Source organism: Pan troglodytes, chromosome 6 (genome assembly GCF_028858775.2).
Source record: "Pan troglodytes isolate AG18354 chromosome 6, NHGRI_mPanTro3-v2.0_pri, whole genome shotgun sequence".
Taxonomy (NCBI): Eukaryota; Metazoa; Chordata; class Mammalia; order Primates; family Hominidae; genus Pan; species Pan troglodytes.
This window is the reverse complement of record NC_072404.2, coordinates 83,278,581-83,292,907: the sequence shown is the minus strand read 5'-3', so window position 1 is coordinate 83,292,907 and position 14,327 is coordinate 83,278,581. Positions and strand designations below refer to the sequence as shown.

Genomic DNA, 14,327 nt, shown 5'->3' with positions numbered 1-14,327 from the left:
CACTCCTGTAATCCCAGCACTTTGGGAGGCCGAGGCAGATGGATCACCTGAGGTCAAGAGTTCGAGACCAGCCTGACCAACATGGTGAAACTCTGTCTCTACTAAAAATACAAAAATTAACTGGGTGTGGTGGCGTGCGCCTGTAGTCCCAGCTACTCCAAAGGCTGAGACAGGAGAATTGCTTGAACCCAGGAGGTGGAGGTTGCAGTGAGCTGAGATCGTGACCCTGCACTCCAGCCTTGGCAACAGAGCAAGACTCCATCTCAAAAAAAAAAAAAAGAAAAAAATTAAATTAAAACAAACAAAGTGTCAATAACCATATGCTGGCCAATATGCCCCACAGTATAGCAGAGAGATGTCATATAATCAGATGCTGCTGATCAAGTGTTCAATACAAAATAAAACAGCCCCTCTTAGGCGAGGTCACGCCTGTCCTGCGCCAGATGATAGGATTATCACGGACAGCTATGACAATACATAAATGAATGAGCATGGCTATGCTCCCAAAACTTTTATTTTAAAAAATTAAAAAACAAGCTGGGTGCAGTGGCTCACATTTATAATCCCAACACTTTGGGAGGCCAAGGCAGGAGGATCGCTTGAGCTCAGGAGTTTGAGACCAGCCTGGGCAACACAGTGGGACCTCATCTCTACAAAAAATTAAAAAAACTTAGCTGGGCATGATGGTGCATGCCTGTAGGCCCAGCTACTCAGGAGGCTGAGATAGGAGGATCACTTGAGCCCAGGAGTTAGAGGCTGCAGTGAGCTATGCACTACTGCACTCCAGCCTGGGGGACAGACTAGCCCGTCTCAAAAAAAACAGGCAATAAGCTGGATCTGGCCAGTGAGCCTGTTTGCTGATCCCTGTCCTAGACTCTCCTTGATAACTTCTCCTTAGACTCAAGTTTCTAATGGAAAGACTCATGTCGAGAATTTACTTTTTCCAAAAGGAACCTATTTCGTCTTCACATCAAATCAAATCAAAACTGCTAACTTGGTTCTGCGACCTTGGGAAACTTCAAAAGTTATCTTGAACACTGCATATACTCATGGTAGCCAGTAGTGCTTGAAAATTAATTCGACACATTCCCCTGGTCCTCACAAAGATTCCAATCCAGTAAGAGACACACAGATACTACATCAAAAGGGGCAATGCTTTAATGAAAGGGTTTAGGAATATGAAAAGGAGCCATGCAGTGGGCTCCAAATCCACGGGTGGCTGCCTGAATGAGACGATACCTGAGTCAAATGTGAAGGGTAAGTAAACAGGCCTGGCCAGGGAAAGACATGTGGGAACGCTGTTGGAAGGGGATGGGCAAAGTCACTTAGGCAAGCACCAGGAGGCATGCAGCTACTATCAGTCACTCAGAAAGTTCCAGCAGATGGAGAATAAAGCACACGACATGGGGAGAAAATGTAGCAGAGAAAGATGTGGGCCGGACTGCAAAGGATCTTGCCTGTCCTGGAAAGAGAGAAGGAGAAGTGTCTAACATGGTCTGAACAGAGAAATAACACAGACCTGCATTTCAATAGCTCACTCAACTGGGAAGACAGAAGGTAATTTAAGGGAAACAAGACTATAGACAAGGATAAATCTGAACAACGTACGACAATCCCCTAGGGAAGAAAAGATGTTGGCCTGAACTAAAGAGTAACAGGTGAGCAGAAGGTTGGATATTCAAACTCATTTGACAAATTTGTTTTTTATTTTTTTTGGAGACAGCGTCTCGCTCTGTCACCCAGGCTGGAGTGCAGTGGCGCAATCTCGGCTCACTGCAACCTCCACCTCCCAGGTTCAAGCGATTCTCCTGCTTCAGCCTCCTGAGTAGCTGGGATTACAGGTGCCTGCCACCATGCCCAGCTAATTTTTGTATTTTTAATAGAGACAGGGTTTCACCATGTTGGTCAGGCTGGTCTCGAACTCCCGACCTCATGATCCGCCCGCCTTGGACTCCCAAAGTGCTGGGATTACAGGCATGAGCCACCGCGCCCAGCCTTGACAAATATTTTTAGAACCAAGGAGACCACATGGCTAGAGGCTGGAGAGGAAGAGAGAGAATAATAGGATGACGATGGAGAAATTCAAGAGTCAGATTAGGTGCTAAGGTCACACTAAGCAATGAAGTTTTTATGAAAGCAGCAATGAAAAATCACTTTTAAACAGGAGGGTAACATGGTCTGATTTGTACTTTTAAGATTACTTGGCCGGACACAATGGCTCACGTCTGTAATCCCAGCACTTTGGGAGGCCGAGGCGGGTGGATCACGAGGTCAGGAGATCGAGACCATCCTGGCTAATGTGGTGAAAGCCGGTATCTACTAAAAATATAAAAAATTAGCTGGGCATGGTGGTGGGCGTCTGTAGTCTCAGCTACTCGGGAGGCTGAGGCAGGAGAATGGTGTGAACCTGGAAGGCGGAGCTTGCAGTGAGCCGAGATCGCGCAACTGCACTCCAGCCTGGGAGACAGAGCGAGACTGTCTCAAAAAAAAAAAAAAAAAAGATTGCTCTGAGGCCGGGTGTGGCGGGTCACCACTGTAATCCCAGCACTTTGGAAAGCCAAGGCAGGTAGATTGCTTAAGCCCAGGAGTTTGAGATCAGCCTGGGCAACAGAGTGAAACCCAGTCTCTACAAAATATACAAAAATTAGCCAGGCACAGTGGTGCACACCTGTAGTCCCAGCTACTCAGAAGGCTGATGCAGGAGGATCGCTTGAGCCCAGGAGGCTGCTGCAGTGAGCCAACAGTGTGCCACTATATTCTAGCCTGGGAAAGACTCTGTTCCCCACCCCTCGCCCCCAAAAAAGACTACTCTGAATGATAGATGGAGAAGAGATAGAAGGACAAGATAGGTGGCTGCTGCAGTAGTCTGGTCAAGCAATATGGCTTGAACTTGCAGGTTAGCAGTAGAGATGGAGGGAATTGGACAGATGTGAAATATTTTAAGCCAGAGGTCTGCAAACTATGGCCAAATCCAAGCAGCCTCAGGCCAGATCTCAACATGACAATTCATTTACATGTCGCCTATGGCTGTTGTCTTGACACAATGGCAGACTTGATAGTTTCAACAAAAACCATGTGGCCCACAATGCTGAAAATATTGACTAACTGGCCCTTCATAGAAAGTTTGTTTACCTCTGTTTTAGACAAAGAAGGAACCAGACTTACTTAGGAATTCAATGCAGGAATGAGGAAAAGGAAAGAATCAAGTACAGGTCTTAGGTTTCTTTTTAAGCCACTGAGATGGTGGGAGTGTTTCTTGAGATGGGAAACACGACAGCGGAACAGAACAGAAGGGTGGAGATAAAGAGCTCCATTTTGGATTTGTGAAGCATCAGATATACAAGAATAAATTATAAAAAGGCAGCTGCATATATGAGAAGAGAATTCAGGGTTGACCCTGCATCTGGAAATACAAATGTGGGAATAACTGGCACATGGACAATGTTTAAAGTCGTGAAACTGGATGAGATCACCCAGGAAGAAAGTGTCAATGCATAATCCAGCACCAAACCTGAATCACTCCAACATGCAGAGGCTAAACAAAGAAAAGGAAAAGACCCCAAGTAAAAAAGGAGAAACTCCATGACAATGACGTCATGAAAGTCAGGAGGATAGATTCAAAGAAGGAATCAACTATGACAAATGCTGTTGAGAAGTCAAGTAAAATAAAAACAAATATCCATGAGACTTGTAGATCTAAAAGGAAGAAGGTGAGACACAAAACATTATTTTCTTTTTAATTTTTTTTTTTTTTGAGATGCGGTTTTTGCTCTTGTTACCCAGGCTATAGTGCAGTGCCACAATCTCGGCTCACTGCAATCTCCACCTTCCAGGTTCAAGCAATTATCCTGCCTCAGCCTCCCCAGTAGCTGGGATTACAGGCACCCGCCACCACACCCAGCTAATTTTTTTTGTATTTTCAGTAGAGACAGGGTTTCACCATGTTGGCCAGGCTGGTCTCGAACTCCTGACCTCAGGTGACCTGCCCGCCTCGGCCTCCCAAAGTGCTGGGATTACAGGCATGAGCCACCATGCCCAAACCCTTTTTTAAATTAGAGACAGTGTCTCACTATGTTGCCCAGGCTAGTCTCTAACTCCTGGCCTCGAGCAATCCTCCCATCTTGGCCGCGGACAGCACTGGGATTGGGATCACAGGGGTGAGCCACTGCACCTAGCGAAAATATGATTTAAAGGGTTTATTTGAGCCAAAATGAGGGCAGCTGCCTCAGACACACTTTGCAGCTGAAGGGACTGCTCCATTAGCTTTTCTTACAAGCAGGTTTTTAAAAGCAAAGGGAACAAGGAGAGGTCGATACCAAGTTGTTGGACAGAAATTCTCATTGCTTTATAGCGATAATATTGATTAGTGATTAGCTATGCACTGTTGAATGACAGGATATGAGGTATGGTGTGCAATGCAAATAGCATTTTATGGCTACCTGGAGTCAGTCAGTCTGAGTCAAGCCCACAGAGCAGATGGCTTCAAGAGATAATTATTTAGCTCAACGGGAAGTGATATGACAGATGTTTCATTCCAATTTCATTTCAGTCCAAGCTATGACTGCAATGAAATTGGAATGAAACATCAATTTCAATTCAGATTATGGGTCCCATAACTTAAAGAGCTTGCAGCCAGTGTGGAGGCTCATGCCTCTAATCCCAACACTTTGGGAGGCCAAGGTGGGTGGGAGGATCGCTGGAGGCTAGGAGTTCAAGATCAGCCTGGGCAAAATAGTGAGACCCTGTCTCTACAAAAACAAAAATTAAAAGTAGACAGGATGGTGGCTCAGGCCTGTAAATCCCTGCTACTCAGGAGGCCAAGGCAGGAGGATCACTTGAGCTCAGGAGTTCAAAGCTGCAGTGAGCTATGATCACTCCATGACACTCTGGCCTGGGCAACAAAGTAAGACCCTGTATAAAATAACATAATAAAATACAAATAAGAAGCTTTCATCTCTTAAATAAAATCTATTTTCCTTTGTAAATCCCCCTCAGGCTTGATGACATGAAGTCCCGTGGGTGTAGAAAAGAGCAGTTCAGGGGGAGAGAAAGCCAAACTGGAGTAGCTGAGAGTTGACAGAGACTTCTGTTCCCAGCCATATAATAGACTGCACACTTTCAACAACTCTCCTGCAGAAAACAACACAAACTAAATAAGGGTTGTTTGTTTGTTTTTTTCCTGAGACAGAGTCTCGCTCTGTTGCCCAGGCTGGAGTGCAGTGATGCAATCTTGGCTCACTGCAACCTCTGCCTCCCCGGTTCAAGGATTCTCCTGTCTCAGCCTCTGGAGTAGCTGGGACTACAGGCGCGTGCCACCACACCTGGGTAATTTTTGTACTTTTAGTAGAGACAGGGTTTCACCATATTGGCCAGGTTAGTGTCGAACTCCTGACCTCAAGCGATCCGCCCACCTCGGCCTCCCAAAGTGCTGGGATTACAGGCGTGAGCCACTGCACCCAGTCTGATTTTTTTTTTTTTTTTTTTTTGGATACAGAATCTCACTGTCACCCAGGCTTGCAGTGCAGTGGTGAGATCATTGCTCACTGCAACCTTGACCACCTGGGCTCAAGCAATCCTCTCACTTCAGCCTCCCAAAGTGCCGGGATTACAGCTGTGAGCGACTGCACCCAACTTGTTTTTTGTTTTTTTTTTAAGTTTGTTTAAACACATATAATTCCAGGGCGTGTTTATAAATTTATGGAAACAATCTAGTAGAGAGAAGAAATGAATGATACAGGAGAAGAGAAGCAATCAATGAAGGAACCCAGTCCTTGATTCCACAGCATAGACAGATGTAGTCTGGGACAGGAACCAAATACTTGGTCTTCTGAGCCAGGAGAGGTAGTAAAGATCTGGAGATGGGCTGGGGAGACACTGAGAGAGCTCCCCTCTGATGGCTTCAGATGGGAGCTGGGGGAAGGGGTGGGGAGGAAATGAGTATGAAACAGTCAACTTGGAGAGTAAGAAGGGGAATCTGCAAGGGAAGTTGTGAGCCTGTAGAGCACTTCTGCCTGTGGTCATGAATCTGTAATCAAACAATCAGCAGCAGACACAGGGAAGGCTGATGTGAAGGGGATGGTTTCAGCCTGGCTTGGGGTTTGGCCAATCGGGTTACAAGAGTGAGTGAGAGGTAAAGCAACTGAAAAGGTTAAGGCTGGGCACGGTGGCTCACGCCTGTAATCCCAGTACTTTGGGAGGCCGAGGTAGGTGGATCACCTGAGGTCAGGAGTTTGAGACCAGCCTGGCCAACGTGGCAAAACCCCATCTCTACTAAAAATACAAAAATTAGCCGGGCATGGTGGCACACACCTGTAATCCCAGTTATTCAGGAGGCTGAAGCAGGAGAATCCTTGAACCCAGAAAGCAGAGGTTGCAGTAAGCCAAGATTGCGCCACTTGACTCCAGCCTGGGCAACAAAGCAAGACTCCATCTCAAACAAAAGAAAAAAAAATTGAAGAGATTTATAACAGAGTGCGGATAAAACTCAAAATGGAGTTTAAGGAGGGAAATAAAGTAAGTAGTTTCTACTACTCAATAAAAAAGGTATAGGTTCAGATGGGATCAAAAGCTTTTTTTTTTTTTTTTGAGATGGAGTCTTGCTCTGTCGCCCAGGCTAGAGTGCAGTGGCGCAATCTGGGCTTACTGCAGACTCCACCTCTTGGGTTCAAGAGATTCTCCTGCCTCAGCCTCCCGAGTAGCTAGGATTACAGGTGCCCGCCACCACGCCCAGCTAATTTTTGTATTTTCAGTAGAGACGGGGTTTACCATTGTTGGCCAGGCTGGTCTAGAATTCCTGACCTGGTGATCTACCCGCCTCAGCCTCCCAAAGTGCTGGGATTACAGGCGTGAGCCACCACGCCCGGCCAGATCAAAAGAATTTTAAAGGCCAGGCACAGTTGCTCATGCCTATGATCCCAGCATTTTGGGAGGCCGGGCCAGGTGGATCGCTTGAGCCCAAGTGTTCAAAACCAGCCTGGGCAACATGGTGAAACTCCATCTCTGCAAAAAATAGACAAATTAGCTAGGCATGGTGGCACATGCCTATAATCCCAGCTACTTGGGAGGCTGAAGTGGGAGGATCACCACTGCCTGGGGAGGTTGAGGCTGCAGTGAGCCATGATCATACCGTTGTACTCCGACTGGGGGTGACAGAATGAGACCCTTTCTCAAAAAAAAAAAAGGAATGTTGTTAAAGTAGAGGCCACAGAATGAGGTCATAGTAAGCATGAGAGGAACTTGAATTTCAGATGTGCCTATGTAAGGGAGAGACCAAGGTCAGTGGAGAAATGGTTGCTGGAGGTGTGAAGGCCAAGAAACTGCAGGCCAGGGTGCTAGACAGATCATCCGCAAGGATGCCACAGCCTCAAAGAATAATGATAGGAACAGGGATGGAGAGAGAAACAATGAGTCAGAATGTAAAGTTGCTGCTGAATTATGCAACTGACCAGGTGGCCAAAAGATAACAGCTGTGAAGATGACAGGAGTGTTACAGCCTGAAGACAGGAGCTTCAAAGGAATTGGGGTATTTAAAGAAGGAAGCAAGAGAAATGCTCAGAATGTGAGGGAAAAAGCGGAATCTAGGATGACTTGCAGCCTTCAGTTTCAGTGACTAATGGAGTCACTGAAGTCAGGAGGTATGTGTGATCTCAGGATAATGAGACGTGAGCTCAGGCTGGGACAAATTTAACTTCTCTGTGGCTCCGTTTCGCAACTTGCAAAATGTGGTAAAAATCTACTTGACTCTAACAATGCAAGGATTAAAGAAGAGATTTTGGTTGTGTGTGGTTTTTTTTTTTTTTTTTTGAGACTGAGTCTCACTCTGTCACCCAGGCTGGAGTGCAGTCGCGTGATCTCAGATCACTGTAACCTCCACCTCCCAGGTTCAAGCGATTCTCATGCCTCAGCCTCCCGAGTAGCTGGGATTACAGGTGCCCGCCACCACACCTGGCTAATTTTTGTATTTTTAGTAGAGGTGGGGTTTCGCCATGTTGGCCAGAATGGTCTCGAACTCTTGACTTCAAGTGATCCACCCACCTTGGCCTCCCAAAAGTGCTGGGATTACAAGTGTGAGCCACCATGCCCGGCCTAAAGAAGAGATTCTGGAAAGCATCTAGCACGATATGGCTTAATTTCTAAGGCCTCTCTCTCTCTCTGAAACACCACCACATGAGTTTCACATCTTCCTTCTTTTTTTGTTATTTTTTCTGTCTTTGTTTTTGGGGCAGGGTCTCACTCTGTTGCCCAGGCTGGAGGGCAGTGGCATGATCACAGCTCACTGCAGTCTCAAATTCCTGGGCTCAAGCAATCCTCCCAACTCCACCTCCTACGTAGCTGAGACAACAGGCATGCACCACCATGCCTTGCTAAATTTAAAATTATTGTGGTAAAGATAGGGTATTGCTATGTTGCCCAGGCTGGTCTTGAACTCCTGGACTCAAGCAATACCCCCACCTTGGCCTCCCTAAGTGTGGGGATTACAAGTGCGAGCCACTGCACTCAGCCAGATCTTCCTTCTAACCAGAAGCCAACGAGATGGTTTATTAAGGAAGAGCTCAAGCTCGAGATCTCCAAGCAGAGGGGGAAAGCCTCAAGAGATGAACACACAGGCGGTATACCTTGGTGTCCCTGTGATGCAATTCGTCCTGCTCTTGAGATCCTTCCTCCCTCTCCTCTGAGCCATGTTGGTGAGATTCACATTTGCCTTTCTTGCAGTGGCCGCCACAGGACTTCTTTCTCTCCCCTTTCTGAAGTGCCTGCAGCTGGGAGATGAACTTGGTCTTCCATGCTCTGAAGTTGGCCTCAATGCTGCCGTGCTTGCTTTTAACCACGTCGCAGTCGCCCTCCCCTCGACTCATCACACGATGCGCACCAAGCATCCAGAGCCACTTGTCAACATTTTTGCCAACCTGCGAGGAAAAGATAGATAGGCTAAAAGCACGGTTCTCTAAATCAGGGTTTTCCAGACTGCTCTGCAAAAGCCCAAAGTCTTTCTGGGGCCCCTGGTCATGGGCTGCCACTAAGAAAGAGGAAATTGCTTGGCAAAATGACCTTCAAGCCTTCAAGCTCCAGCCTTGACCCAGAAGAGCTGCATTTAACGTATTCTACTTTTCTGCCTTAGATTTATTTTTTTAAACAAAAGGACAAACAAACCCCCTTTATCAAATGAAGGGTTAATGACTAAAAAAAAATTTGAAACTTACCATTCTATATCATGATAAGAACAAAACACGAGTTAACAAAATAAATGAGTTCCAAAAATGTAACAAAGCCTATGGGGCCTAAGCCTATTCCGTTATAAAATGAAAATGTAATCAATTTGGCAAGATTCGTAATTTCCTAAACTCAGTAATTTATTTCACTGTGATATGAAGCAATTAAGCTGAGGAACAGGGGTTATCAGAGGCATAGTTAAGAGTTCAAAAACTTAATAAGCTTCCTGAGCGGCAAGGCATTAAACAAAATATTTACATATCTACGCCAGGCGAAGTGTCTCACGTCTGTAATCCCAGCACTTTGGGAGGCTGAGGCAGGCAGATTGTTTGACGCCAGGAGTTCAAGAGAATTCCTTGAACCCTGGAGGCAGAAGTTGCAATGAGCCGAGATTGTGCCATTGCACTCCAGCCTAGGCAAGAGAGTGACTCTGTCTCAAAAAAAAAAAAAAAAAAAAATTTACATATCTGAATTTTCCCAATCATAGTCTAATTTATTTGAAAATATGGGGAGAGGCCAGATGCAGTGGCTCACGCCTATAATTCCAGCACCTTGGGAGACCGGAGTGAGAAGAATGCTCAAGCCCAAGTTCAACACCAGCCTGGGCACCAAAGTAAAACCCCATCTCTACAAAAAATACAAAAACTAGCTGGATGTGTGGTGGGCGCCTGTGGTCCCAGCTACTCAGTAGGCTAAGGTGGGAGGATCACCTGAGCCCAGGGAGGTCGAGGCTGCAGCAAGCCACTGAACTCCAACCTAGGCAACATGGTGAGACCCTGTCTCAAAAAACACATAATCAAAAATGTTTTTAATGAAAATATGGAGCAAAATCTACATAACAATAGAATGAAAACAGCTTTTATTTTACTTTTTTTTTTTTTTTGAGACGGAGTTTCACTCTTGTTACCCAGGCTGGAGTGCAATGGCACGACCTCGGCTCACTGCAACCTCTACCTCCCGGGTTCAAGTGATTCTCCTGCCTCAGCCTCCCAAGTAGTTCGGACTACAGGCATGCGCCACCATGCCCGGCTAATTTTGTATTTTTAGTACAGACAGGGTTTCTCCATGTTGGTCAGGCTGGGGTCGAACTCCCGACCTCAGGTGATCCGCCCGCCTCTGCCTCCCAAAGTGCTGGCATTACAGGCGTGTGCCACTGCGCCCGGCCGTAAACAGCTTTTAAAGAAAACTCCCCACCTCCACCGTCACTCACACTCCACCAGAGACAGACAGCTAGGCAGGGCCCATCCCTAGGAAGAGGTACACAATGCAAATGACCAAGAAACTGAGAGGCTCCATCGTTTCATTTTTTCAAGTGTAGAGAACAGGATGAAAAAGGAGCCAAGTTAATTTTTTCCTCCATTTCCCTTGAAAAATTCATGATTTTTTTTTTTTTTTTGAGATGGAGTCTCACTCTGTCGCCCAGGCTAGAGTGCAGTGGTGAGATCTCGGCTCACTGCAATCTCCGCCTCCCAAGTTCACGCCATTCTCCTGCCTCAGCCTCCCGAGTAGCTGGGACTACAGGCGCCCGTCACCACAGCTGGCTAATTTTTTTGTATTTTTAGTAGAGACAGGGTTTCACCATGTTAGCCACGATGGTCTCGATCTCCTGACCTCGTGATCTGCCTGCCTCGGCCTCCCAAAGTGCTGGGATTACAGGCGTGAGCCACCAGGCCCAGCCGAAAAATTCATTTTTTAAAACTGAGCTCAGGCTGGACACATTCATGCCTGTAATCCCAGAAATTTGGGAGGCTGAGGTGGGTAGGACTGCTTGAGGCCAGGAGTTTGAACCAAGCCTGGGCAACACAGTGAGACCCTCATCTCTAAAAAAATTGAAAGATTAGCCAGGGGTAGTGGTGCACGCCTATAGTTCCAGCTACTAGGGAGGCTGACTTGGGAGGATCCCTTCAGCCTAGGACTTCAAGGTTCAGAGAATGCTGATCAGGTCACTGCATTCCAGCCTGGATGACAAAGCAAGACCCTGTCCTGAAAAAAATAAACATAATTTTAAAAAAAAATTTTTTTAAGAGTTCACCTGCATAAAGAGCTTGGGCAGGCTGGGCATGGTGGCTCACACCTGTAATCCCAGCACTCTGGGAGGCCAAGGTGGGTGGATCACCTGAGGTCAGGAGTTCAAACAGCTTGGCCAACATGGTGAAACCCTGTCTCTACTAAAAATACAAAAAAATTAGCCAGGCATGGTGGTGGGTGCCTGTAATCCCAGCTACTCAGGAGGCTGATAAATGAGAATCACTTGAACGCGGGAGGCGGAGGTTGCAGTCAGCTGAGATCACGCCACTGCACTCCAGCTGGGGGATAGAGCAAGACTCTGTTTCCAAAAAAAAAAAAAAACACAGAAGAGGCCGGGCACAGTGGCTCACTTTGGGCAGATCACATGAGGCCAGGAGTTCACAACTAGCCTGGCCGGCATGGTGAAACCCCGTCTCTAGTAAAAATACGAAAATTGGCCAAGCGTGGTGGCACATGCCTGTAATCCCAGCTACTCGGGAGGTTGAGGCAGGAGAATCACTTGAACCCGGGAGCTAGAAGTTGCAGTGAGCTGAGATGGTGCCACTGCACTCCAGCCTGGGCGACAGAGCAAAACTCTATCTCAATCAATCAATAAATAAAATAATAGAAGAAATGTATTTATTACTAGCTACCAAAGTTTGTGGATTATTTCACATACATGTGTTTATGTGTGTGTACGTGTGTGCACGTGTGTGTGTTTGTGTGTACGTGTGTGTGCGTGTGTGTGTGTGTTTATGGGGAGAATTTATTCCTATAATTCAATATAGACCTACCTTGTGGAAGTGGCTAGCATAGGCAGAATTTCCCAGGCCAAATACCGCATCTCTCATACCCTTCAGGTAAGTTTTGCCAAATCGAAAATCAATGGATGCTTCCTCTAACCATTTGCAGAACCACTCTGCACTTTCGGTTGGTAGGCCGTCAGTGTATGTCACAACCAGGAAGACACAGACATTTTTACTAGTCACCTAACCAAGAAAGTAATTGTTTCAGTGGAACATACAAGGCATAAATTATCTCAATGAAGAAAATCCTTTGAAAAAAAGCATACTCATCTCAAAGAACAAAGGGCACCTTCATAAACATGGCTCATTTTCGAAAGTGAAGGGCATGACTAAGAAACACAGCAAGAACAGCTTGCACAGGGGAGAAAACCCAGTCCCTTGCTCCTGCCAATATACCTCCTGGTATATTTCATCATATACGCCATTCCATTATCCAGACTATACATTCTCATCATTGCTGATTTGCCACAGTGGAAACAAAATCCAAATCAATCAAGAAAAAATACAGGCCGGGTGCGGTGGCTCAAGCCTGCAATCCCAGCACTTTGGGAGGCCGAGGCGGGCGGATCACAAGGTCAGGAGATCGAGACCATCCTGGCTAACACGGTGAAACCCGGTCTTTACTAAAAATACAAAAAATTAGACAGGCGTGGTGGTGGGCGCCTGTAGTCCCAGCTACTCAGGAGGCTGAGGCAAGAGAATGGCGTGAACCCAGGAGGCAGAGCTTGTAGTGAGCCGAGATCGCGCCACTGCACTCCAGACTGGGCGACAGAGCAAGACTCCATCTCAAAAAAAAAAAAAAAAAAGAAAAAAGAGAAGAAAAAATGCAGAGAGATGGCCAGGCACGGTGGCTACTAATGGAAGAACACACCTGGGGAAAATAAGGCACCTGAGTTTCAAACCTGAACAGAAAACAACAGCTCATGTTCCTGCTTCCTTAGAGTGGAAGCTGCTCTGTGGTGTCAGAAAGACGAGGAATGTGGTGACCTTGCTTATCCAATAAGAGTTGTATTTGGTGTTTGAGATTGTTTTAAATCTCTGAAATCTCCAAAGAATAGGGGAACCATGTTCTCGGTTCATTACCATCTCCTCAGGCAGGAAGCTGTGAATATCCATATCAAGGCAGTGGATGTTGGCTGGGCCCAGTGGCTCATACCTGTAATCCCAGGACTTTGGGAGGCTGAGGCGGGTGGATCGCTTGAGGTCAGGAGTTCAAGACCAGCCTAAGCAACAGAGTGAAACCCCGTCTCTACTAAAAATACAAAAACTAGGCAGGCGTGGTAGTGGGTGCCTGTAGTTCCAGCTACTCGGGAGGCTGAGGCAGGAAAACTGCTTTAGCCCATGAGGCAGAGGCTGCAGTGGGCCACCATCACACCACTGCACACTGCACTCCAGCCTGGGCAACGAAGCGAAGACTCCATCTCAAAAAAAAAAAAAAAAAGGAAAAGAAAAGAAAAAATACAGAGAGATCTCTAAAAAATTATCTAATAAATTAAAGCAATAAAAATTTTTAAACATTAAGTAATTTAACACTTGGCACCATTATATAAACAGAACTGTTGCAAATTCCAGGGAAACAAAATACAGGCTGGGTATCCGTTATCCAGAATGTTTGGGATGGGAAGTGTTTTGGATTTTAGAGGTGTTTTTTTTTTTTTTTTAAATCTGCATATACATAATGATGTACCTTGGGGATGTATCAAGTCTAAACACAGAATTCCTTTGTTTCATATACACCTTACACACATAGCCTGTAGATAACTTTATACAATATTTTTGACAATTTCATATATGAAACAAAGTTTCGACTGCGTTTTGACCTTGACCCATCACAGGAGGTCAGGTGCGAAATTTTCCACTTGTGGCCTCCTGTCAGTGTTCCAGAAGTCTAGATTTTAAAGCATTTCCAATTTGCAGTTCAGGGATTCTCAACCTGTGTATCCTTAGTCTTGATAGCCTGGTGTTTGAATTCATCTTAAGAGTTCCAAGTCATGAGGTAAGTTACAAGTAATCTCTTAGTTACAAGTATCAAAGTTTGCTAATAATTTTTCACAAATAATTTAGAGCACATTCAAGCTCACTCATGTGCACACCAATACGTTTTCTTGGGGGACAAAGAAATGCACAGAGTTAAAGCTAGATATTTAACCACTAAGACGGGGCCGGTAAACTACAATCCACGAGCCACATCTTGCTTGCTGCCTTTTTGGGTTTTTTTTTTTTTTTTGAGACAGAGTCTCACTCTGTCACCCAGGCTGGAGTGCAGTGGCATGATCTCAGCTCACTGCAACCTCCACCTCCCGA

General features: G+C 45.9%; 1 protein-coding gene across 1 annotated transcript in view; it reads right to left on the bottom strand.

Moving 5' to 3' along the window:
- The window catches only part of TYW1B (tRNA-yW synthesizing protein 1 homolog B), a 265,501-nt gene that overhangs the window by 230,753 nt on the left and 20,421 nt on the right, over positions 1–14,327 (bottom strand). The window contains 2 exon segments of the mRNA XM_054687593.2: positions 8,616–8,906; positions 12,012–12,206. Of these exon segments, the coding sequence (XP_054543568.2) occupies positions 8,616–8,906; positions 12,012–12,206 (486 nt within the window).